Raw genomic sequence first — 23,693 nt, 5'->3', positions numbered from 1 at the left:
AACATGTTTATTTATATGGGAAATGTAAAACTAACTTTTAAGGGAAAGTCCTTCGGTGGTAAATATCATACCCAACAATAATTTCACACGCAATAAGTTACTGATACGGATACAAAATATATATATCAACGAAATTGTATATTGAAGAATAAATGTGTGTGCTACTTACAGTTATCAAAGGGCCAAATGAAAACCCGAGGATGCAACAAGTCCTTCTGACTTGTATGCTTTGTTGCGCTGGGAAAGCAAAATATCCCTGACGGCAACTCCCTGCCTGTACGGGGAAAAACACAAACATAATAACTTAGACGCATGTAAAGTAAACGATATGTGTTCTACAATACTTGTAGGAGGATACACTGTTGGGCCGTGGCAACAGCCAACATTTTCTTCAGGAAAAATGTAAAAAATGTAAAAGATGTTCATGCAATGTCGGACGACGTCTATGGACAAAGTGAAAGGCACTGCTCTCCGACGTAGGCTCCAGCCAGCCAATATGGCACGCCGGCATAGTTTCTACAATTTATTTCACAAGTGACTTAATTGTATTAGATACATATTTGTGATATAGTATATTCAACCATCAATATTTATTTTCCAATTAAATCTGACTACTTTGATTTTCCAGTAGCCTACCATACAAACGCACCACAATAACTTTTAAGTAAAAAGTAGTAGCAAACTTACCTTAAACACCTCTATTATTGTTAATTGTAACAATTTTCGCTGTATTTCGGTTTTGCTGTAAGGGCTGAGATGTTTTTTTCAGAACTGCCAAGGATTTTTTTCTTCAGACCAGCCGGCTAAAGTGTGTAAAATTTACCGCGCATCTACAGAGATGCGAAGTATGCGCGGAATGAGAGCAGGAATGAAATGAACGCAAAGATGGAGTTTGCGGGGCGGGGCGCGTGTTGCGTCATCATAAACTCTGAAGTTACTGAGCCATACGGGTGGGAGGGACTGTACTTTTTTATTTTTACAAAACAACAGTACTGCACCCAAACTCCATTCAAAGAAACGATAAAATATATATATATATACTTTCTCTTTGATTTTTCTGTTTAGAAAAAACAACAACACATAGATTCCAAGAATGTTCCACCAACTAATAAGATTGTTGGTTGACAATATATTATCAATAAGATAAATGTCTTTCCAAACATATTTTGTAAAAAGAAAACCTGGCTGTTGGCATTTATGTAGCAGAAGTTCCTGTCCAAGCTGATTTTCAAGTTGCCTAGCAATGCACCTGCATTGTTATTATCATGGCATGTCTGTTTGTGTCACTATAATCTTCCCTCCTGCATCATGTGGAACTGTACCTACAGCTGAGCCAACCACTGACCTGCTGACCAAAGCATGGTTTTGACCATTGCAAAAGGCTGTAAGGTCATAAATGGACAGGGTGTGTTTTTACAACCACTTGTTTGCTTACATGTGTAAAAGCAAACTACTCAATCAATCACATTTATTTATAAAGCCCTTTATACATCAGCAGATGTCACAAAGTGCTTATACAGAAACCCAGCCTAAAACCCCAAAGAGCAAGCAATGCAGTTGTAGAAGCATCGTGTCTAGGAAAAACTCCCTAGAAAGGTAGGAACCTAGGAAGAAACCTAGAGAGGAACCGGGCTCTTAGGGGAGGCCAGTCCTCTTCCGGCTGTGCCGGTGGAGATTATAAAGGTGCATGGCAATTAAGATCATTCTTCAAGATGTTTAAACGTTCATAGATGACCAGCAGGGTCAAATAATAATCATAGTGGTTATAGAGGGTGCAACAGGTCAGCACCTCAGGTAGAGAGAGGGCGAGGGAGAGAGAGGGTCGAAACAGCAGGTCCAGGAGAAGGTTTCACGTCCGGTGAACAGGTCAGGGTTCCATAGCTGCAGGCAGAACAGCAGAAACTGGATCAGCAGCACGACCAGGTGGACTGGGGACGGAGACAGCCAGGAGTCGTCAAGCCAGGTAGTCCTGAGGTATGGTCCTAGGGCTCAGGTCCTCCGGAAGGGGAGAGAGAGTAAGCAAGAGAGATGTGGAAGAATTAGAGGGAGCATACTTAAGATCACACAGGACACCAGATAGGACAGACTGACCCTAGCCCCCCAGCACATACTGTAGACTATTGCAGCATAGATACTGGAGACTGAGGGACGGACGGACACTCCGACGATACCCCCAGACAGTGCCAGCCAGGCAGGATATAACTCCACCCACTTTACCAAAACACAGCCCCCACACCACTAGAGGAATATCAACAGACCACCAACATACTACCCTGAGACAAGGCCGAGTATAGTCCACCACACGAGCCTGAGGGGGCGCAAAACCGGACAGGAAGATCAACCCACTCAAGTCGAGTATAGCGAAAAAATTCTGCCGCGATATAATGCACCCCACCTAGGGATGGCATGGGAGAGCACTAGCAAGCCAGTGACTCAGCCCCCGTAATAGAGTCAAAGACAGAGAATCCCAGTGGAGAGAGGGGAGCCGGCCAGGCAGAGACAGCAAGGGTGGTTCGTCACTCCAGTGCCTTGCCGTTCACCTTCGCACCTCTGGGCCAGACTACACTCAATCATAGGACCTACTGAAGAGATGTGTCTTCAGTAAAATCTTAAAGGTTGAGACCGAGTCTGCGTCCCTCACATGGATCGGCAGACCATTCCATAAAAATAAAGCTCTATAGGAAAGTCCTGCCTCCAGGAACAGTAAGGAGGCCTGCATCTTGTGACCGTAGTGTACGTGTAGGTATGTACGGCAGGACCAAATTGGAGAGATAGGTAGGAGCAAGTCCATGTAATGCTTTGTAGGTTAGCAGTAAAATCTTGAAATCAGCCCTAGCCTTAACAGGAAGCCAGTGTAGAGGCAATTTCTTAAATCACTCACAGTGATACACATACGCCTGTCACACACACACAGAGGATAATGTGCTGCATTGCCAATATAAATGCACAAGCAGAGACATTTTCACAGAAACAGAAACATTATTAAAAAGTGTCATATTCAAGCACAGAGACCCTTGCCTGTCCAGCATAAGTGTGTAACCTGTTGATGGTTAATGTTTTTGCTGACTTAGGTTGACCCCCCTCACCCTGAGGTCAGGGGTTAAATGTGACCTCCACTAAGCCATTTTTAGAGAAGAACAGATAGATCATGGGAATTAAATACTTAATATAACATCTGGTTAGGGGGATGAAACACATGGAGAACTTGATATATGCTGTTGTATAATAAACATGTTATGGTGCTCTGTCTTCATTTCCTCTTCTCTGCCTTGGCCAGTGACAGTCCCATGGCTGCAGTATTATAAAGTGGCTACTTGATTTTTACATAATTTGTCATAGAGAGAAGAGCTGGTAAATTAGATCTCAGCATGTGAGCAGTCGCCCTCTTGTGGTCAGAGGAAAGCAGTGTTGATGGAGGTAAATAGAATGACAGGAAGGGATGCGGCTATGCTTGAGCATTCAAATGCTTTCAGGTCATTGACAATTGAGCCTCTGGGACAGTAAATTTCATTTGAGCCCTACAGTGATTGAGAATAATTTAATTTCTCATTTCTTCCAGGCAACATAAATTCACTTGCTTTCATTATTACACTGTCATTATACCAGAAGCCCATCTGAGGAGACATAAATATGACAGTTGTCAATGCAAGCAGGTTTAGGATTTTACGACATTTAAAGCTCAGTGTGGACTAAGCAAGACTTCACGTTAATTGTGTTAAACTGATCAAATAACCCACTCTCTGTTTCTATAACTTAGATGGAGTCACATTCACTCTGCACATTCATGTATTACAAATGGTCTGATGAATGAAGGGTATGCACATTCATTGGATGACTGTGGTTCTTCTCAGGGATTGTGTTACAGGAAAACAGGTTAGCAGCAGGCCTTTTCAATGGGACATTTGAAGAGGTTGATGTCACGTTACACATAAATACATGGATATGTTTGTGCACCAATCATCTCTCTGATTTATAGTCCACAGGGCTGCCTGTAATGTTATGGGTGAATGCCCCTGCCTTTGATGTTGGCCCTGGTTTCTTAGCAGCATGTGAAAATCCCAACACTTGGAGAGCGAGGGAAGCCAGGTCACATGACCCATAGCGAAAGCAGACATTGTGTGTCTATTTCGTTAGCGTGTTTAGCCTACATGTGTTTAGCCATGTCCAAAAATATACATTATCAATCCTCACATGCAAATAAAAGGGGGCCCATGGTATCAAATTATTTTCTTCACATCTCTGCCAATGGTCCCTTAGCTCTCCTCTCCTGTGCTCTCTACATTATAATGCCTGCTGCTTGTTTCTAAAGGTGAGGTGTGAGAGGCAGATGCACAAACACTAGCTCTGCTGTGAGGACAGGTAATGAAGGAATAAAGGGAGAGAGGGATGTGGAGAGGGAGGGGTAATTGACCTCTAATGGGGAAAACACTAGCATCCAGGAGTCAAGACATCTTTACAAGAGCAGTCAATTACTCTGGTGTTCTTTTCTGGTCTTTTCTCTCTATTGGGTGGTAGTGTACTCAAATATATCGTGAAAACTGCAAAATAAAGCACAGCTGTATTCTCTTCTTACAGTGACATCCAAATATCATATAGCTAACAGGCACATGACCTAATATATTGGTACACCGGGTAACCTTCAAATGATAAAATACAGAACCTTGTTTTCCTGTTGTTTCTCAACCAGTGACCACCTGCTACCAATCTTTAATAGTATTGTAGAGGTCACTCAGCTCTATTGTAGAAATATATAACAGGACATTTTCCGGAAGGCTGAGACCCGCTACAAACACTGTTCTAATCAAACCTCAGCTTTCCAAAATATCATATGCTGTTCTGAAGAGGGAAAGGAGAGTTTAAGACCTATGGTAACATCACAATAATGGAATAACATTCAATCAGCACAATATCCACAGATTTATTGTTTTATTTCAGGATTAACAGATGAGTAATACGAACTATGGATAAATTACCTCTATTAATGTACCTACAGTAATTAAAATACAGTGTATATGGCTTGTAGTGTATATAATTTCAAACACACAGTGTTTGCACTGTGTCTCTGACAGATTTTCACACCTCTAGACAGCTGCAAAAGGATAGCATCAGTTTATAACATTAGTGTTTTAACATTTCAACATTTAGGAATTTAATTTAGTTATTAAAACATTTATCATATATGATGCATGAAAAACAGTTGAGACTAAGTAAAATAACATTCAAATCACAGTCACAGCACTTTAAGTGGTGTCTTCCTAGTAATGGCATACAGTATGTTTAAATGAAGGCACTTATCAATGATTAGAAAGGAAAGGGAAAGGGGGATGCCTAGTCAGTTGAATGCATTCAACTGAAATGTGTCTTCCTCATTTAACCCAACACCTCTGAATCAGAGAGGTGCGGGGGGCTGCCTTAATGGACATCCACGACATAGGCGCCCAGTGGAAACAAGTTATGAAAGTAGAAAAGGGCTAAGTGAATGAAAACAATTTAATCACAACATCAACCTTTTGAAAGATTACATTTTAAAGAATAAAAAATAGGAATTATCATCAATAAAAATACCAATAAAATACCAATCACACAATGACTGTTTTTACTTACTGATATGCATTCATTTATGAACAAAAGTATATATATATTTAGTGTAGTTTGAAAATTGCAGACAAGTATAAAATGGCACATACAATTTATAGTTATTATTATGGCACATACAATATTTGGTATTGCTAAATTGTTGTTTCATAATATAAATGCTTAATGTCTTGGTTCGTAATGCTCTTGGCATAATTAAATGGCTTCCCTTGAAGCATGCAATTGTGAAAATTGCAATTGAATGTTTCCCCGTAAAATGACTGCCCCCAACACCACATATTCAGTCCACATTTCTGTACCTGGTGAACAGGTTATACAGCACCCTCAGCGTTGACTTGAGGTCACAGTTCACGATATCTGGGAAAAAAGAACATATGAATAAACACATACAGACAGCCATCTCTAAAAACATATTTTTGAATAGAAATCCAGCAGGATATGGCATAAAGGAAGTGTTTTGACCCTGAGAAAAGCATTCCGATTCAGAAATGACAATCACACTGCCAATTAAATAGTACACTGAACATGAATGTGTTTCAACACGCATTCATAGACACACTACTAAATAATACTAAAAACAAATGAAAAAATACATTAAGTACACACACACACACAGAACCCAAAAAGAAATCCATCCACAAAGGGGCTTGGCGTGTAATGCTTCTACTTAAACATAGTGTGACATTTGAGATTCACTGAATGGATTGGTAGAGTGAAAGAGCATATAACCAAGTCTGGAAGAAGTTTGGCTTTATGTGAGAATACTGCCGTCAGGGCTTAGTGCCTGACAGAATTCTCATAAACAAATAATTTATTTAGAGACCGATACAATTAAAACACTGACACATTGAATTATCAGGAGTTATATCTATTGCTCCATATGGTTTTGCACTAAATGTTCAGCCTCAGAAAAGGAAGAAAAACATTTAAACTAAACATAATTGTCCATAGCAACTATAAATGGCATCCTAAAGGAGAACACATACCTTCAGGCCTGGGTCTGGGTCTCTCCAGACCTCCGTCTTGCATCAGCTCAAAGGAGAAGGACACGTTGTGCACCTGCATGACAGAAACACAATGACAGCAACGTTACACAACACAAGAGCCACGCAAAGGTAGGCTACAGTTTGAGGAAACAGCTCTCCAACCAACACACAACACATACAATTCACACAGGTCATTACAGTTCCCCTTCCACATGTTCCTCGGTGTGTAAACATCAGCTCAATAAACCCATAACCCCTTTCCAGCTGGACAAACACTCCCTCTGCACCAGCTAAAACACTAGAGGAAGGAGGAGGTGTTTCAGTCAGAATGTGGTTGTTGTTTGGTTGAGTTGGTTCATGTAAAAGTGTGGTACTGAGTGTCAGTACAGCGCCTGGTAATTCTTAGAACAGATCAGCTAGGAGTTTAAGGAGATTTAGGAAATATGGAGAGGGTAATTAGTAGCCAAAGCTTGAGCGAGTGAGAGCAAGAGAGAGAGCTTGAGACAGAGCTAGAGAGAGAGAGGGTGGGAGAGGGAGAAAGGGAGCAGGACAGAGAGAGGGTGGTGTAGAAATCAAGCAAGACCAACCATTGGAGGATTCCTTCAGGCGCATAGCGGGCACTCCTATATAGCAGCTGTCCCTGAAAGGACCCCTTGTCCCTGCTCCCCTCCCTCTCCCTGCATTAGTGCTAATCTCCTGGCCACTTATTGATTTCCTGTGCAGGAGCAGATTACAGATGCTGCTTGTGGGTGGGTGCCCACTCTGCTTGGCACAGCACAGCCTGCAGGAGAGGACCCAGGCTCAGGTCTGACAGGGCGTCCCTTTAGAAAGCCTGCTAAGAATAGCTATCAAGAGGCTTTGGGTTGCACATTGTCTGTTGGACAGTTTGGAATACTCTACATGATAAATACAAATAATTTTGAAGGATTATAACTCTTGAATTTAACATAATGATGCAAATGATTGAATTATGTTTTATTCCAATGGATTTTTCAACAATTAGGGCCATAAAATCATAATTTGCTGGAAATGTATTAAACTAGTGTGTTCACTGTCAAGTGCACCACACACAGAAAATATACAATTTGGCAAAATGGAGAGAAAATGTTAACATACCTTTTGGTCAAAGTTCTCAGGTGTCAGGAAGAAATGATAGAGCGGAACAAAGTAGCCCTCCAGCAGTCCCATCAGCAGAACCAGGTACACACCGTCAGCAAACTACAGATGAAAAAAACCCAAAACATGGTTATTCATATCAATATACAAGTTGAGGTATGATTCTCGTTAGATAATTCTAGTTCATATACTGTACCTGTGTGTCCAATTCAGCCACCTCCAGATTGAGCTTGTTCAAGTGTTTGTTCACAAAGGTGATGAGAGTCTGTGGAAACAGCAGCCATTTACAGTGTAAAGTATTTGGACAGTGACACATTTGTTGTTGTTTTGGCTCTGTTCTCCAGCACTTTGGATTTGAAATGGTACAATACTATGATCTTAAAGTGCAGACTGTCAGCTTTAAATTGAGGGTATTTTCATCCATATCGGGAGAACCGTTTAGAAATTAGAGCACTTTTTGTACCTAGTCCCCCAATTTTAGAGAACCAAAAGTATTTGGACAAATTCAATTATACGTGTAAAATGTGATTTTCCTTTGTTTTATATATATTTCCAGACTAGGAGGTTGGAATAATAGTGTGAAATTTTGAAAATTATGATAATGCCCATTTAGTGTAAGAGCTGTTTGAAAAGACAGACATTTCAGCCTGTTTTGTTGGGATGGAGATTTGGTCTTCCATGGTGACATCACCATATGGTAAATTAGTTAATAGACCAATAAGAAAGAGAGTTCCAAACCTCTCTGCCAATAACAGCACATTTTCAATTCCCCCCTCCCTACTCAGACCACTCCCAGACAGTCCAAGCAAAATTATTGCTTGAAAAACTGGTCTTCGCTAAGAAGATATTTTTGGTTTCTTTTTGACTATTTTAATTTAAAACAATCACAGTAAGGTACTTAATTGTTACCCAGAAATTATTTGATATTGAGATAAAAACGGCTGCATTGGACCTTTAAATTATTCAAACGTTTTGTATTTGGTCCCATATTCTTAATGTGCGACTCTACAAACTTGTTGGATGCATTTGCAGTTTGTTTTGGTTGTGTTTCAAATTATTTTGTGCCCAATAGAAATGAATGGTAAATAATGTATTTTGGAGGTTTTGAGTTTTTTACCATTACTTTCTGTTCTAAATTATCTAAAACACAATCAAAACAAACTGCAAATGCATCCAACAAGTTTTAGTCACAAGCTTGATGTAGTCATTGCATGCTAGAAATATGGGACCAAATACAACACTTGACTACTTGAATTTGTCCAAATACTTTTGGATCCCTAAAATGGGGGGACTATGTACAACATGTGCTGTAATTTCTAAACTGTTCACCAGATATGGATGAAAATACCCTCAAATCAAAGCTGACCGTCTGCGCTTTAACCTCATAGTCATTGTAACATGTGCTGGAGTACAGCCAAAACAATAGCAAAAGTACAATAAAACACTGCTACAGTTTTAACAAATAACACACAGTACCTTTTTCACCACATTGAGCTTGTCTGGAGCATGGTCAAACAGGGTGTCGAAAGCATCTCGCTCTTAATGGACGGAGAGAACAGTAATACCGTTAATACAATGTAAACAAAGGTCAAGGTTGTCAATGACAAGTACTGAAAACTGTGCTATGAAGACAAAAAATGTCCATCGTTCACTGTGACTCATGAGAAAATGCATCAGTAGAGAATAAACAGTGAACACGTACCATGTCTCCCAGATAAAGCCCTGAGGGAAATGAGAAGTGAACTAGTTATAAACCTACATTTGGTCTGCAAGGACAGGTTGCAAAGAATTCAATTACATTTCTATATCAGCATACTTCTATTCTACAACTCCTATTGATACGTTTATCTCAACCAGATAAAGAGGAATGTTGGTGGTGAATACAGTAATGTTGATGGAGTACATAATAGGTTCACTTTAGTGAACATTTAACAAAATGGATGTGTCCATTGTGGCATTGTCAGAGGAGCCAGGCATGTTGGGTCGAGGGGCTGCTGCAACATCCCAACAGCTATCACACAAAGGAGGCCAACAAGGGATGGCTTGGACACACACATACACACAGCACTCCTTCTCTTCATGGTGTAATCTCTAATGACAGTGGCAGGGCTGGGCAGCGGTCCAGGTCGTATGATAACAACCCTGTGACCATGACTATAATATGAGCGCTCTGCTCGCCCACTTATCTCCCCAGCTGCTCTGGGCTTGCTGGACCGCTCCAACCTCAGCTGGGGCTGTGCTACACTGGCAAGGAACCACACTTCCCTGTCCATACAATGGTCTACTGTGTTCATAGATGCTGGCGAAATAATTGTGCTTGAACACTTATAATAGAATGCAGTTATTTCAGAAAATAGCCTTTCATAAAGGCTGCAGGAGGGATTGCATTTGAGAGAGGAAAATCTATACATACTAAATATTGGAAATAAGATTGCATTGTGTTTTTGGGAGGGACAATGATATCATGTGGTGTACTAAGGTAAACCTCTCTCTATTTCTGACATAACAGACTGAGTGAGGAGTGAGAGTTCTCTCAATGAGAAAAGAGATGATCTGAGAGCTGACATACTCTGTATTGCCTGTGATCTCCTCCTGGATCTGGCGGGACTGAAGAATTCCCTCCCTTTTCTGAGAAAAAAGAAAGATAAAATGGCAAATGAAAAAGGAGAATCTGCCTTGCATTAAAGGGGACAATAATTGTATTTAAAGAGTAGGAGTATTTCATTATTATTCAACACATTTATAAGCATGTATAGCAAAGTTATTTTAACGTGTAACTAATATGCATACGACTTCAGATACTTAGGCTATTTCAAATGTCATCCATGTGTACTATATCTCAAGCCAAATAAGATGATGTACAGTACCTGAACCACCACTACTTGGATGGACACGTGGTCAGGAAGTCTGATTGGTGCTCTGAAGTGCTGAGACAGCGCCACCAACAGGTGAAGAATGGCCACTATACTCTTAGCATGGACAGCTGGACAAGAGACAGACAGAAAAGGGGATTTGCTTTAGCTTTGAATGATTGAAAGAACAATCAAGTAAACAAGGCTTTGATTTCTCCCTACTACAATGCTAAATTAAAGGAGAGGTATCTAAAAGCCCTCTGATATCTGTTTGATCCTCTCAGGCTAAGTGGATCAGAACAGAGGAGTGTGTTACATCCCCCTTAAGTGTTTTTCCCCAGCTTAAAAGAAGAGGTTGAAAGCAGGGAACAATTGCATCGATTCGGTTAGCACTTGGGTGACAAAAGTCTGCAGTACATTTTTATCAAAGACTCCAACATGTCATACAAGTGTTTCTCTTTTTGATGTAGTCATTTCATGCATTCATGCTCCTTTCAAAACAAACCTCTTACCTTGATGAATATGTACAGTGCCTTCAGAAAGTATTCATACCCCTTGACTTATTCCACATTTTGTTGTGTTAGAGCCTGAAGTCAAAATGGATTAAATATATTTTTTTCTAGAGGTAGCCTAGCGGTTAAGAGCGTTGGGCCAGTAACCGAAAGGTTGTTGGTTTGAATAAATATTAACCAGTTAACCCCCAACAACAACTGCTCCCCGGGCGCCGATGATGTCGATTAAAGCAGACCACCGCACCTCTCTGATTCAGAGGGGTTGGGTTAAATGCGGAAGACACATTTAGGTTGAATGCATTCAGTTGTACAACTGACTAGGTATCTATCCACTTTCCCTACACACAACACCTATAATGACAAAGTGAAAACATGTTTTCAGAAATCTTTGCAAATGTATTGAAAATGAAATGCATACATTTCTTATTTACACAAGTATTCACACCTCTTTGCTATGACACTCCAAATTGAGCTCAGGTGCATCCAATTTCCTTTGATCATCCTTGAGATGTCACTACAACTTGGAGTCCACCTGTGGCCAATTAAATTGTTTGGACATGATTTAGAAATAAATATACCGGTCTATATAAGGTCCCACAGTTGACAGGGCATGAGTCTGTCCTCGGCTGCAACACTCACTACTGAGTTCCAAACTGCCTCTGGAAGCAACGTCAGCACAAGAACTGTTCGTCGGGAGCTTCATGAAATGGGTTTCCATGGCCGAGCAGCCGCACACAAGCCTAAGATCACCATGCGCAATGCCAAGCGTCGGCTGGAGTGGTGTAAAGCTTGCGCCATTGGACTCTGGAGCAGTGGAAACGCGTTCTCTGGAGTGATGAATCACGCTTCACCATCTGGCAATCCAACAGACAAATCTGGGTTTGGCGGTTGCCAGGAGAATGCTACCTACCTGAATGCATAGTGCCAACTGTAAAGTTTAGTGGAGGAGGAATAATGGTCTGGGGCTGGTTCGGGCTAGGCCCCTTAGTTCCAGTGAAGGGAGATCTTAACGCTACAGCATACAACGAAATGCTAAACGATTCTGTGCTTCCAACTTTGTGGCAACAGTTTGGGAAGGCCCTTTCCTGTTTCAGCATGACAATGCCCCTGTGCACAAAGCGAGGTCCATACAGAAATGGTTTGTCGAGATCGGTGTGGAAGAACTTGACTGGCCTGCACAGAGCCCTGACCTCAACCCCATCGAACACCTTTGGGATTAATTGGAACGCCGACTGCGAGCCAGGCCTACTCGCCCAACCTCACTAATGCTGAATGGAAGTCCCCGCAGCAATGTTCCAACATCTAGTGGAAAGCCTTCCCAGAATAGTGGAGGCTGTTATTGCAACAAATGGGGGGATCAACTCCATATTAATGTCCATGATTTTGGAATGAAATGTTTGACGAGCTGGTGTCCACATACTTTTGGTCATTTAGTGTATCTGGGGAAGGGTATAAAACAATTTCTTGAGTGTTGAAAGTTTGCAAGAGCACAGTGGTCTCCATCACTGGGAAATAAAATACTCTGCCTTGAGATGGGAGAACCTGCCAGAAGGACAACAGTCTCTACAGCACTTCACCAATCTGGGCTTTATTGGAGAGTGGCCAGACGGAAGCCACTCCTGAGAAGAAGTCACATGACAGCACGCCTGGAGTTTGCAAAAAAAGGCACGTGAAAGACTTGGAGCATAAGGCAAAAGATTCTGTGGTCACTGTCATTATTGGGTATTGTGTGTAGATGAGTGAGATAAATATATGTAATCCATTTTGAATTCAGGCTGTAAGACAACAAAATGTGGAATAAGTTAAGGGGTATGAATACTTTCTGAAGGCACTGTATATTTCCTTGACTACTTCACTCATCAGTTTATCCCTCTCATTTTCTCATACAAACATGTTGCTAAAACAATTTCTGAGTGCTATTACCATCTTCTGGTTAAAAAGCTTTTATAAAATAGAGACATCAAGGCAAAACTAAAGTGCTTCACTGAAATGTAGACAGACAGACATTCCTCTTCATTAGAGTGAAAGCTCAATGGGAAGCAGAGAACTCAATGACCAGTGACACAAGTATGGACTCTTTACTAGCTGAATATCGATCCAGTATCCCTGCACATTGTAAATATGGTACTGGAACTGACCCTGTATATAGTATGCTTACTTAATTTGTGTTTTTCTTATTTTTATATCTTGTGTGTTTTTGTTCTACCTTGTTATTTTTAGTATTACATTGTTATTGATTACTGCATTGTTGGGGTTAGAGCTGGCAAGAAAGGCTTTTCACTGTACTTGTCTATGTGACATTAAAACTTGAAACATCACCCATGTATTCTAGGGCTGGGATGATAACAGTATCGCGATACTCGTTAGTATCGTGGCAAAGAAACAAAACACAAAGCGGATTTAACTTCTTTATGGAAACAGCCCTAATGCTGGAAACAAACATTATTATGTTGTCATCCAGTCACATGTATTTATTTTCCAAGCTATAGCACACAATATTTTACATACAGCAGGTTTTTAAAAGGACCAAAGAGTTGGTTCTGCTTCGTGTTTTAATTTTTGTCATGGGAAAAATATTAAGATACTGGTATCATCACAGCCCTAATAAAATCATTTCATAAAATAGAGACATCAAGGCAAAGCTAAAGTGCTTCACTGAAATGTACAGACAGACACTCCTCCTCATTAGAGTGAAAGCAAAGGGAAGCAGAGAAAACTCAATCACCAGTGAGGAAAGTATGGAGTCCTAACTAGCTGAACATCACCCGCGTAGTCCATCTGTCTGACCACTTAGTCTGTCTCTCCAGGGCTGCATTCATTAGCACCAAACAGAGGAAAACCGACTGAAACATGGAGGGACTAGCTGAACCTGTCCAATAAAAACACTGATTTTAAATTTCCCCTTGCAAAACGTTTTGCTACTGTGTGCTCTAATGAATACGACATACACTGAACAAAAACAAACGCAACAATTTCAAAGATTTTACTGAGTTACAGTTCATATAAGGAAATCTGTCAATTTAAATAAATGTATTAGGCCCTCATCTATGGATTTCACATGACTGGGAATACAGATATGCATCTGTTGGTCACAGATACACTACATGACCAAAAGGATGTGGACACCTGCTTGTCGAACATCTCATTCCAAAATCATGGGCATTAATATGGAGTTGGTCCCCCCTTTGCAGCTATAACAGCCTCCACTCTTCTGGGAAGGCTTTCCACTAGATGTTGGAACATTGCTGCGGGGACTTTCTTCCATTCAGCTACAAGAGCATTAGTGAGGTCGGCCACTTATGTTGGGCGATTAGGTCTGGCTCGTAGTCGGCATTCCAATTCATCCCAAAGGTGTTCGATGGGGTTTAGGTCAGGTCTCTGTGCAGGCCAGTCAAACTCTTCCACACCGATCTCAATAAACCATTTCTGTATGGACCTCGCTTTGTGCATGGGAGCATTGGCATGTTGAAACAGGAAAGGGCTTTCCCCAAACTGTTACCACAAAGTTGGAAGCACAGAATCGTCTATAATGTCATTGTCACGCCTAGACGTTTCCACTTCACAATAACAGCACTTACAGTTGACCGGGGCAGCTCTAGCAGGGCAGAAATTTGACTGACTTGCTGGAAAGGTGCCATCCTATGACGGTGTCACGTTGAAAGTCACTGAGCTCTTAAAAATATATAGTCGATTCCAGCAATTTGAAGGGTCAGTATCTGGTGACTACCATTTGCCTCATGCAGCGCGACACATCTCTGCATCTCATAAAATGACGTTGGAGGCGGCTTATGGTAGAGAAATGAACATTCAATTCTCTGGCAACTCTGGTGGACATTCCTGCAGTGAGTATGCCAATTGCACACTCCCTCAAAACTTGAGACATCTGTGGCATTGTGTTGTGTGACAAAACTGCACATTTTTGAGTGGCCTTTTTTTGTCCCCAGCACAAGGTGCACCTGTGTAATGCTCATGCTGTTTAATCAGCTTCTTGATATGCCACACCTGTCAGGAGGATGGATTATCTTGGCAAAGGAGAAATGCTCACTAACAGGGATGTAAACAAATTTGTGTAGAACATTTGAGAGAAATAAGCTTTTTGTCCGTATGGAAAATTTCAGGGATATTTTATTTCAGCTCATGAAACATGGGACCAACACTTTACATGTTGCGTTTATATTTTTGTTCAGTGTAGTTCTCAGCCTCTACTTACAGTCCACGTTCCATTTGATGCTCCTGGCGGAGATCTTGATGGAGTCGTTGATCCTCTCCAGAACTGTCTGCAGCTTCTGCTTCTGGGCGATCTCTGACTGGGTCACCTCAGCCACGTTCAGTTTCTCACCCTCCAGCTTCTCTGAGACACGCATATAAAGACAACAGCATTCATTAATTTGGTCAGTGGTCTTCTTTAGCATAAATACAGGCATTCCTGTCAAAGAGAGAAAGGCCAGAGGGAGAAGGTGATTGGTAGTAGAGTGGAATTAGTGTTCCTTTAAGTTTGATGGAGAACCAATAAGGGACTTGTTCCTCACCGAAGAGTTTCTGCAGAACCTGCCCGTCGTATAGATCCTCAGCCAGGTCCTTCACGATGATCCTCTCTCCTACCAACACATCATTGATCCAGTCGATCAGCACCTTCTGGAGTTCCTGTAGTTTGCTATCGTTCTTGGAGTTGGGGTCAACCATGGTGCGGACCTCATTCTCCTCTGTAGAAACAGAAAGAACGGTTGGGTATAGCCAGTGTCAAGACATTTCATAATTTATGACCAGGGCTCTCAGATTGGGATAGATGGTGTACTGTACTGTGCTGTACTTACCTAGCATGGTGTCCTCTGGGTCCAGTTCATATTGGGTGGGGCTCAGGGGCAGGTTGATGGCGTTCATTCCTTCCTCCTGGAGCTCAGACACTGTAGGGAAGGAGGGAGAGATGGGAGAGAGACCACACCACATCACTCACAATGCACCCTCTCAAACCTCCACCTTTCAGTGCAATAGCTATAAATTCACATAGCAAAGGAGGCGGTACAAACAGTAAGCCACTTACAACCTGTGATGATTCTACGAAAAAGGCTTTATACAATTTAGACTACTACTACTACTACATGTTTCTTTTTGCTCTTATTTTAGTGTCAGTGAGAATTCTGCCAGTATGACCAATCCACCAGAAATAAGTGTGAAGGTCAGGGGGACAATGAGAGGATGTTGTTAAGGCGGGGGACATGTGGGTTCCCAACTACTGGGATAAGGATTTCAAAATTGGCACCATCCTCTCTGAAGTGCTTCCTAACAGAACATGATAGCACTGCAATAGTGTTCCCACACCACTAATACACTAGCTAACTACTCCCACAGCCATTTGGTCCAAATAGCCTAGCATTAACACAGGAGCAGAATTGGGCTTTGCTTGCTTTATCATGTCGAATACGGTATGTTATTGAGGTGTAGTGGTTCTTTCTGTAAGTGGTTTCACCCACTGGTTTCTCTGTCTTTCCTCAAGGAATATGGACTTTCCCTCACCTGCAAATGGGAAAAACACTGCAATTTTATCTTAAGTCTAGGAAAAGCCCTTCTTCTGTCCTCCAGACAGGCATTTCCTCAGTCTACTACTTACTGGGCCTCCTCCAGCCACATACGCTTGTCCTCCCAAGGTTATTTCTCACAACAGAGGAGAGATGTTCTAAAGGGGATGATTCTTATTGTGTTTTTTTCCTTAGCTCACTGCACCAGCTCAGCTTTCTGTGTCACCGTTTCTGAATCTACTTATCTGATCTGACACTGTTCTCAGTTAATCAAGACAATATAATTTCCCCATCTGTTAGTCTTGGATATCCCCGACCTTGGAGCAACGTAAGCCTATAGGCATTCAAAGATTGTGGAAGTAAGCAGTCTGGCTCGAGAGATCTGTTATTAGCCTATTTATTACACAGAACTTCCTGGTTTCCCATCAACCCCTGCCCTGCCATGCATTTCAACATACTGCTGTGTGTCAGACAGTGTCAGTGACACCTGTAATGGTGTGAACATCCTGTGCTGGATTTCTCAGCCTTCCTTCCCAGTGAGGATGACATCCTCTTAATCAACACCATCAGCAGCCCTTTTGAAGACCGCCATTGAGCACCATATCCTCCTGTGTCCTGACAGCACGACGCATCCCTTCTCTCAGATATAATTGTATGACTGAAAATTGCCTGCATTAGCGTGTGTCTACACAATAAGAGGTATTATCACTGCCCTTTCTACCACCCCTTTACACTGTCTCCACACACAATGTCCTCTTGACCAGTGGTGATTTGCACAGAGCATGTGATGCTGCAAGGTGGGCTGCTAATCCTAGCCAAGACCTGCTACAGAGACACTGGGTCTCCTTTCCTCATCTCCTTCCTTCATATGTACTGATATGAAGGAGCTGGATGGGTGAAAACCAATACCTAGTAGGTATCCACCATATTGCTTTCAGCTATCCTGCAACGTCATCCGTGTGTTAATGGAGGAACGGAAACCAGCAAAAGATGCCCCTTTAGATTATTGAGACACAGCCACAGTGTTTCTCCTTCCTCTCCTCATGCTCCGGCGGAGGGTAGGTGAATAGTAACAGGCTGTCCTACCTGGTGGGCAGAGTGCTCCACAGCCCATCTCTCCTCTGAGTTCCCAGCATCTTCTCTTTACTGACTCGTCTCCTCAAGCCCGTTCAGTGTCCACTGTCCTGTCTATAACACTCTCCATCTATTCCTCCCTCTCTCGGCAAGGTCCAATCAATGGGCTTGTTCAAGGCCGTGGCTGTGCCCCCTCTCTTCGTCCCCATCGTAAACGTCAGAGTTTTTCAAATTAAATATACTGCTGCCACATGTGTCCAAAGAGGCTTTCCATCAAATCACCAGGAACACACTGCAGACATCCTGGCCACTGTGCTCCTCTGTGTGCGTGTTAGAGGGAGAGATAGGATGGGGCTCAGCTGTAACTGTGTCAGCCACTCAGCCCTGTGACCCCTGATTTACACAAACCAATTATAACACAAGTGCACTCTTGGAACAGGACAAATCAAGAGGGAACATTTCCACTTAACGTGCAAAAGGCTTTAATTCATTTAATGATAAACGTGTGGAAAAACAATGGATGGAGCAACTCATTCATTTATAGGTTTGGAAATGCTGTAACAGTGAAATAAAGGACATGTATTGGCAGTACAGATGCTCCTGGAGTTGTGTTAGCTCTTGCCTCATTCCTGAGTAATTGCTCTGAAGTAGCAGCCTGGTCTCATAGACTAGACGTAACATACTAAATGGAAATCCGTGACCCTCAAATTAGTATGATATGTTACTTTTTGTATGGTTACATAAGACAGAAGGTTACTTAATGTAAAAACGAAAGAAGGGTGATTGGTCGGGCAAATAACGCAAACGTCTAGCAACCCAAAGGTTGCGTGTTCGAATCTCATCACGGACAACTATAGCAACTTTGCAGATACTTACTACTATTGAGGTACTTTGCATGTTAGCTTACCCTTTCCCTAACTGTTTAACCTAACCGTAATCTTAATTATTCCATGATATCATTTCTGATCAGTTATGATGAGGCACTTTTGTTTGTTTGCCGCCATCTCTATTGAAGGGTGTTGCACTACTCTGTTGCGCTTGTCGCAGGTAAAACCATGTGCGGTTATTATGAGCAAGACAACGTCGAATGTTGGCTTCAACATAAAGCGTTCCATTACAAAAGGAACCCGATTTTAACTTAACTTGGCAATGTCTGTATGAACCCTGTATAGGCTACTTGCTCAGCCCCCAAATGAAAGATAAAATCACCTGGTATTGAAATTATACACGCATCATTCACTTTTCTGTCAGATCTTGACCCGGGCCAGTACATTTTTCCATTTGGGTCAGTAGCTTTCAGTTGGCACTGGCCTAGTGTGCCATTGCCAAGTTTACCTGAATGTCAAGCCCCGCTGTGTGTGGTGCGCGTAGGGCCTATATGTGTACCACTTTGTGTAGCCATTAGCGATGCTAATGATACAGTGGGGGAAAAAAGTATTTAGTCAGCCACCAATTGTGCAAGATCTCCCACTTAAAAAGATGAGAGAGGCCTGTAATTTTCATCATAGGTACACGTCAACTATGACAGACAAATTGAGAAAAGAAAATCCAGAAAATCACATTGTAGGATTTTTTATGAATTTATTTGCAAATTATGGTGGAAAATAAGTATTTGGTCACCTACAAACAAGCAAGATTTCTGGCTCTCACAGACCTGTAACTTCTTCTTTAAGAGGCTCCTCTGTCCTCCACTCGTTACCTGTATTAATGGCACCTGTTTGAACTTGTTATCAGTATAAAAGACACCTGCCCACAACCTCAAACAGTCACACTCCAAACTCCACTATGGCCAAGACCAAAGAGCTGTCAAAGGACACCAGAAACAAAATTGTAGACCTGCACCATGCTGGGAAGACTGAATCTGCAATAGGTAAGCAGCTTGGTTTGAAGAAATCAACTGTGGGAGCAATTATTAGGAAATGGAAGACATACAAGACCACTGATAATCTCCCTCGATCTGGGGCTCCACGCAAGATCTCACCCCGTGGGGTCAAAATGATCACAAGAACGGTGAGCAAAAATCCCAGAAACACACGGGGGGACCTAGTGAATGACCTGCAGAGAGCTGGGACCAAAGTAACAAAGCCTACCATCAGTAACACACTACGCCGCCAGGGACTCAAATCCTGCAGTGCTAGACGTGTCCCCCTGCTTAAGCCAGTACATGTCCAGGCCCGTCTGAAGTTTGCTAGAGTGCATCCAGAAGAGGATTGGGAGAATGTCATATGGTCAGATGAAACCAAAATATAACTTTTTGGTAAAAACTCAACTCGTCGTGTTTGGAGGACAAAGAATGCTGAGTTGCATCCAAAGAACACCATACCTACTGTGAAGCATGGGAATGAAAACATCATACTTTGGGGCTGTTTTTCTGCAAAGGGACCAGGACGACTGATCCGTGTAAAGGAAAGAATGAATGGGGCCATGTATCGTGAGATTTTGAGTGAAAACCTCCTTCCATCAGCAAGGGCATTGAAGATGAAACGTGGCTGGGTCTTTCAGCATGACAATGATCCCAAACACACCGCCCGGGCAACGAAGGAGTGGCTTCGTAAGAAGCATTTCAAGGTCCTGGAGTCTCCAGATCTCAACCCCATAGAAAATCTTTGGAGGGAGTTGAAAGTCCGTGTTGCCCAGCGATAGCCCCAAAACATCACTGCTCTAGAGGAGATCTGCATGGAGGAATGGGCCAAAATACCAGCAACAGTGTGTGAAAACCTTGTGAAGACTTACAGAAAATGTTTGACCTGTGTCATTGCCAACAAAGGGTATATAACAAAGTATTGAGAAACTTTTGTTATTGACCAAATACTTCTTTTCCACCATAATTTGCAAATAAATTCATTAAAAATCCTGCAATGTGATTTTCTGGATTTTTTTTCCTCATTTTGTCTGTCATAGTTGACGTGTACCTATGATGAAAATTACAGGCCTCTCTCATCTTTTTAAGTGGGAGAACTTGCACAATTGGTGGCTGACTAAATACTTTTTTTCCCCACTGTAGCCTAACCGTTTTTGGGTAGATGGAAAGGCAATTCAAAGGTAACTACGAAGTAGCCTATGCCTACCTGGCAGAATCATGATTATTTGAATCAATCCTGTGGCCATTTGCTTTGAAAACTCCATCACAAGTGCGCTACAGAAACACCGCTAGCCAAACAAAACGGTCTGACTGATGCTCACCTGAATTAAACGGTAACTACACAAAACTAGAGGAAATCAGTCCTTCCCCCAACTTTATTTTTTTGGGGCCGTGGTATCATTTTGGTATCAAGTATCGTTTTTTATTTTCTGCCCTCATAAAAGTACATATGGCACTTTGAAATTTGCAATAAATACATTTTGCACTTTATTTTAATATACTTTCTTTGCTGTTACAGTAAATCTATCCAAATCAATGTAAGAACACAAGGGCATGCTGATGTAAAAGATGGCTAGTCATTATTAGCCTGGTTCTGTATGGAATGCAGACACATTATGGGACACAGGCCAGGTCATTATTAATAAATAAATACAAATATATATATATATATAAAATTGGTGCGACAAAATCATGTGCTGGTGCTACCAACGGGGGAAAAAAGTTGGTAGCACCAGTGGAAAAACAGTGTAGAACACTGCCCTAAGCCAGCTAACTTTTGCCACCTAGCTAACGTTAGCATTAGCCACCTAGCTAATGTTAGCCACAACAAATTGCAATTCGTAACATATCATACATATTACAAATTCTTAACATATTGTACAAGTTGCAATTCGTAACATATCATACCAATTGTAATTAATAACAAATCATACGAAATGGATGGACATCCACAAATTAATACATACCATACCAAACGTAAAATATCATACTAATTTCAGTGTCCCAGATTTTCGTTTACTATGTTAGATCTACCTCTAAGTCCAGGTTGCAGCAGTAGTGTTCCCTACATGGCAATCATAGCCTGCAGCTATAGTAAATAGCCCTACTGTAGTAAGTACTCTAGTAATGTAGTACTCTAGTAGCTCTACTAGGCGCTGCACTGTATGCACCCCCGGGCTGCCCTGCAGGTCAACACAATACAAGAAAGTTGAAATACAAGACATTATTTGAGTGTATTGGCTAGTTTACAGACAGGCCTATTTATTATGTAGCCTAGATAAGCCCCGAGGCTACTCCATTCTGATATCGTCAATGAATGTGCAGTGGGGAAAGCGTGCAGGCGAATTCGTTTTAGCTTTACCAGTAATGAATTGACAGAATCAAACTGAGTAGACAATAGATTGGGTTGTGAAACATTGCTGTAGCTAGCAAGTTCAAATGGGCCATAAAATAAACATTTTCTTCATGTCCTTTGCCGTTTAGTTTACACACACACAACTGCTCGCAAGTGAAGTTTATACATGTTTTTGACAGTATTGTTTTGATCTGAACTTTACCTTCTTTTGCTTTCTTTCTTCTTACTAAAGTTCCTCCAAGTTTTCCCAGGAACGAGTCATCTTTTTTTCTGGAAGAGGGAGATTTCGGAGTCGACGGCGATTTGGGAGAGGACGGCGACTTTTCCGGCGAAGAAGCCATGATCCAATTTAACCAAAGCTCAAAAGGTACAACCAAAAATTACACGTTAAGTAGATCTCTGAATTACATTGATTTAAGTCACGTTCTGTTCGAATCAATGTTCACTCCCAGTCCCTATAACGGAAACGGAATTCCAAACATTCGTCCAGCCTCGACTCATTTCCTTGATCACAGATCTAGTTCCCTTCCCTATATTGCGTAAATAAAACCCTAATGGCTGATTACTTTGTAGCACATAGTTTGCCCCTGCATGCATTGACAAATACATTTTTCTGGTAGTATCAGTAAGGATGGATAGACATTGTTATAGCCTTTTTTCTAATGCCACCATATGAGATCTCTCAATATTATGTAATATCCATAAATCATGACCAAATACACTTCAATTCATAAACATCTTTATGAAATAAATCGTATTTTTACAGATTAAAAATAAACAGCAACAGATCAGTCTGTCAGTTTAGGATTTAATACATCATCATTTATTGTGCTCAGCAGAGACCCCTAAACTCTTATCAAACTAAATAAATTGAACCAACAGATACAATCATAATTTACATGAAAAAAGTTGGGCAAAGAGGACTCATAAAAGTGAATACAATCATGTTGGTTGTGGTCAGTACTGAGTAGTAGGCAACAGACAACATGCAGGAATAATACTAAAAAGTCCTGTGGAAAATTATAAACATGGACACCCATTACCTTCACTGACACTGTCTCAACTTGGTGTATTGGTTGATTAAGCTACTTGGTATAGTGCAGATTAAGTTATACAACATACAGTAGTTTTTCCAGTGCTCCTCAACACAACAGCAACAACACAACATGAAAAGTAGAGACCCTACAGTAGAGACCTACAATAGACACCTACACATATAAGACACATTTTGCTTTGAGAGGGAAAACATATTTGATAGGATGAAGTAGTGTTTATAAGTGCTTTCCAGTGCAACTGACAAAGTATATCTATATATATTTGTAATAATAATATATTTCATTTATTCCATTCATACGGCGGCATACATTCTGAGGTGTTCTTGGTTAGGCATACAGTAATCTCAGAAGGCTGTCAAGAGAGACTAGGCATACAGACACTGGATGTACAACCCTCATGTCCATAAGAGATGTGATCCTCAAGTAGGAATTGACAAGTAAAACCTATATACAGTGGGGGGAAAAAGTATTTAGTCAGCCACCAATTGTGCAAGTTCTCCCACTTAAAAAGATGAGAGAGGCCTGTAATGTTCATCATAGGTACACGTCAACTATGACAGACAAATTGAGAGAGAAAAAATCCAGAAAATCACATTGTAGGATTTTTTATGAATTTATTTGCAAATTATGGTGGAAAATAAGTATTTGGTCACCTACAAACAAGCAAGATTTCTGGCTCTCACAGACCTGTAACTTCTTCTTTAAGAGGCTCCTCTGTCCTCCACTCGTTACCTGTATTAATGGCACCTGTTTGAACTTGTTATCAGTAT

General features: G+C 41.4%; 2 protein-coding genes across 2 annotated transcripts in view; both read right to left on the bottom strand.

The window, feature by feature from the left end:
* LOC311134429 (transcriptional enhancer factor TEF-1-like) overlaps positions 1–835 on the bottom strand; it is an 82,048-nt gene extending 81,213 nt beyond the window's left edge. The window contains exons 1-2 of the mRNA XM_084168109.1: positions 688–835; positions 170–274 (exon numbers count right to left, since the gene is read on the bottom strand). The gene's annotated coding sequence lies outside the window, so the exon portion shown is untranslated. The remainder of the gene's footprint in view (positions 1–169; positions 275–687) is intronic.
* Positions 836–4,909: 4,074 nt separating this feature from the next.
* On the bottom strand, positions 4,910–22,367 carry LOC311134736 (alpha-parvin-like). Its single transcript, XM_084168509.1, has 12 exons — positions 22,071–22,367; positions 15,876–15,965; positions 15,591–15,764; positions 15,272–15,412; positions 10,565–10,680; positions 10,267–10,325; positions 9,400–9,419; positions 9,174–9,235; positions 7,894–7,962; positions 7,698–7,799; positions 6,582–6,654; positions 4,910–5,952 (listed from the first exon to the last, which is right to left on the bottom strand). The coding sequence occupies exons 1-12, from the start codon at positions 22,207–22,209 to the stop codon at positions 5,876–5,878; spliced, it is 1,122 nt and encodes a 373-aa protein (XP_084024635.1). The 5' UTR covers positions 22,210–22,367; the 3' UTR covers positions 4,910–5,875.
* Positions 22,368–23,693: the final 1,326 nt, after the last annotated feature.

The sequence above is a fragment of the Coregonus lavaretus genome (assembly GCF_964263955.1).
Source record: "Coregonus lavaretus genome assembly, chromosome: 9".
NCBI classification, from domain to species: domain Eukaryota; kingdom Metazoa; phylum Chordata; class Actinopteri; order Salmoniformes; family Salmonidae; genus Coregonus; species Coregonus lavaretus.
The sequence above is the reverse complement of the archived record's forward strand: the minus strand, read 5'-3'. Positions and strand labels throughout refer to the sequence as shown.

Bases quoted from the DNA above. Each gene is read 5' to 3' on its own strand.
- LOC311134736 (XM_084168509.1), bottom strand. From the start codon at position 22,209: ATGGCTTCTTCGCCGGAAAAGTCGCCGTCCTCTCCCAAATCGCCGTCG. The intron at 10,681-15,271 runs GTAAGTAGAGGC...TCTCTTGTCCAG, and splicing joins CATCAAATGGAACGTGGACT to CTGTCCATGCTAAGAGTATA. The intron at 7,963-9,173 runs GTACTGTGTGTT...CTGTTTCCACAG, and splicing joins AGCTCAATGTGGTGAAAAAG to ACTCTCATCACCTTTGTGAA.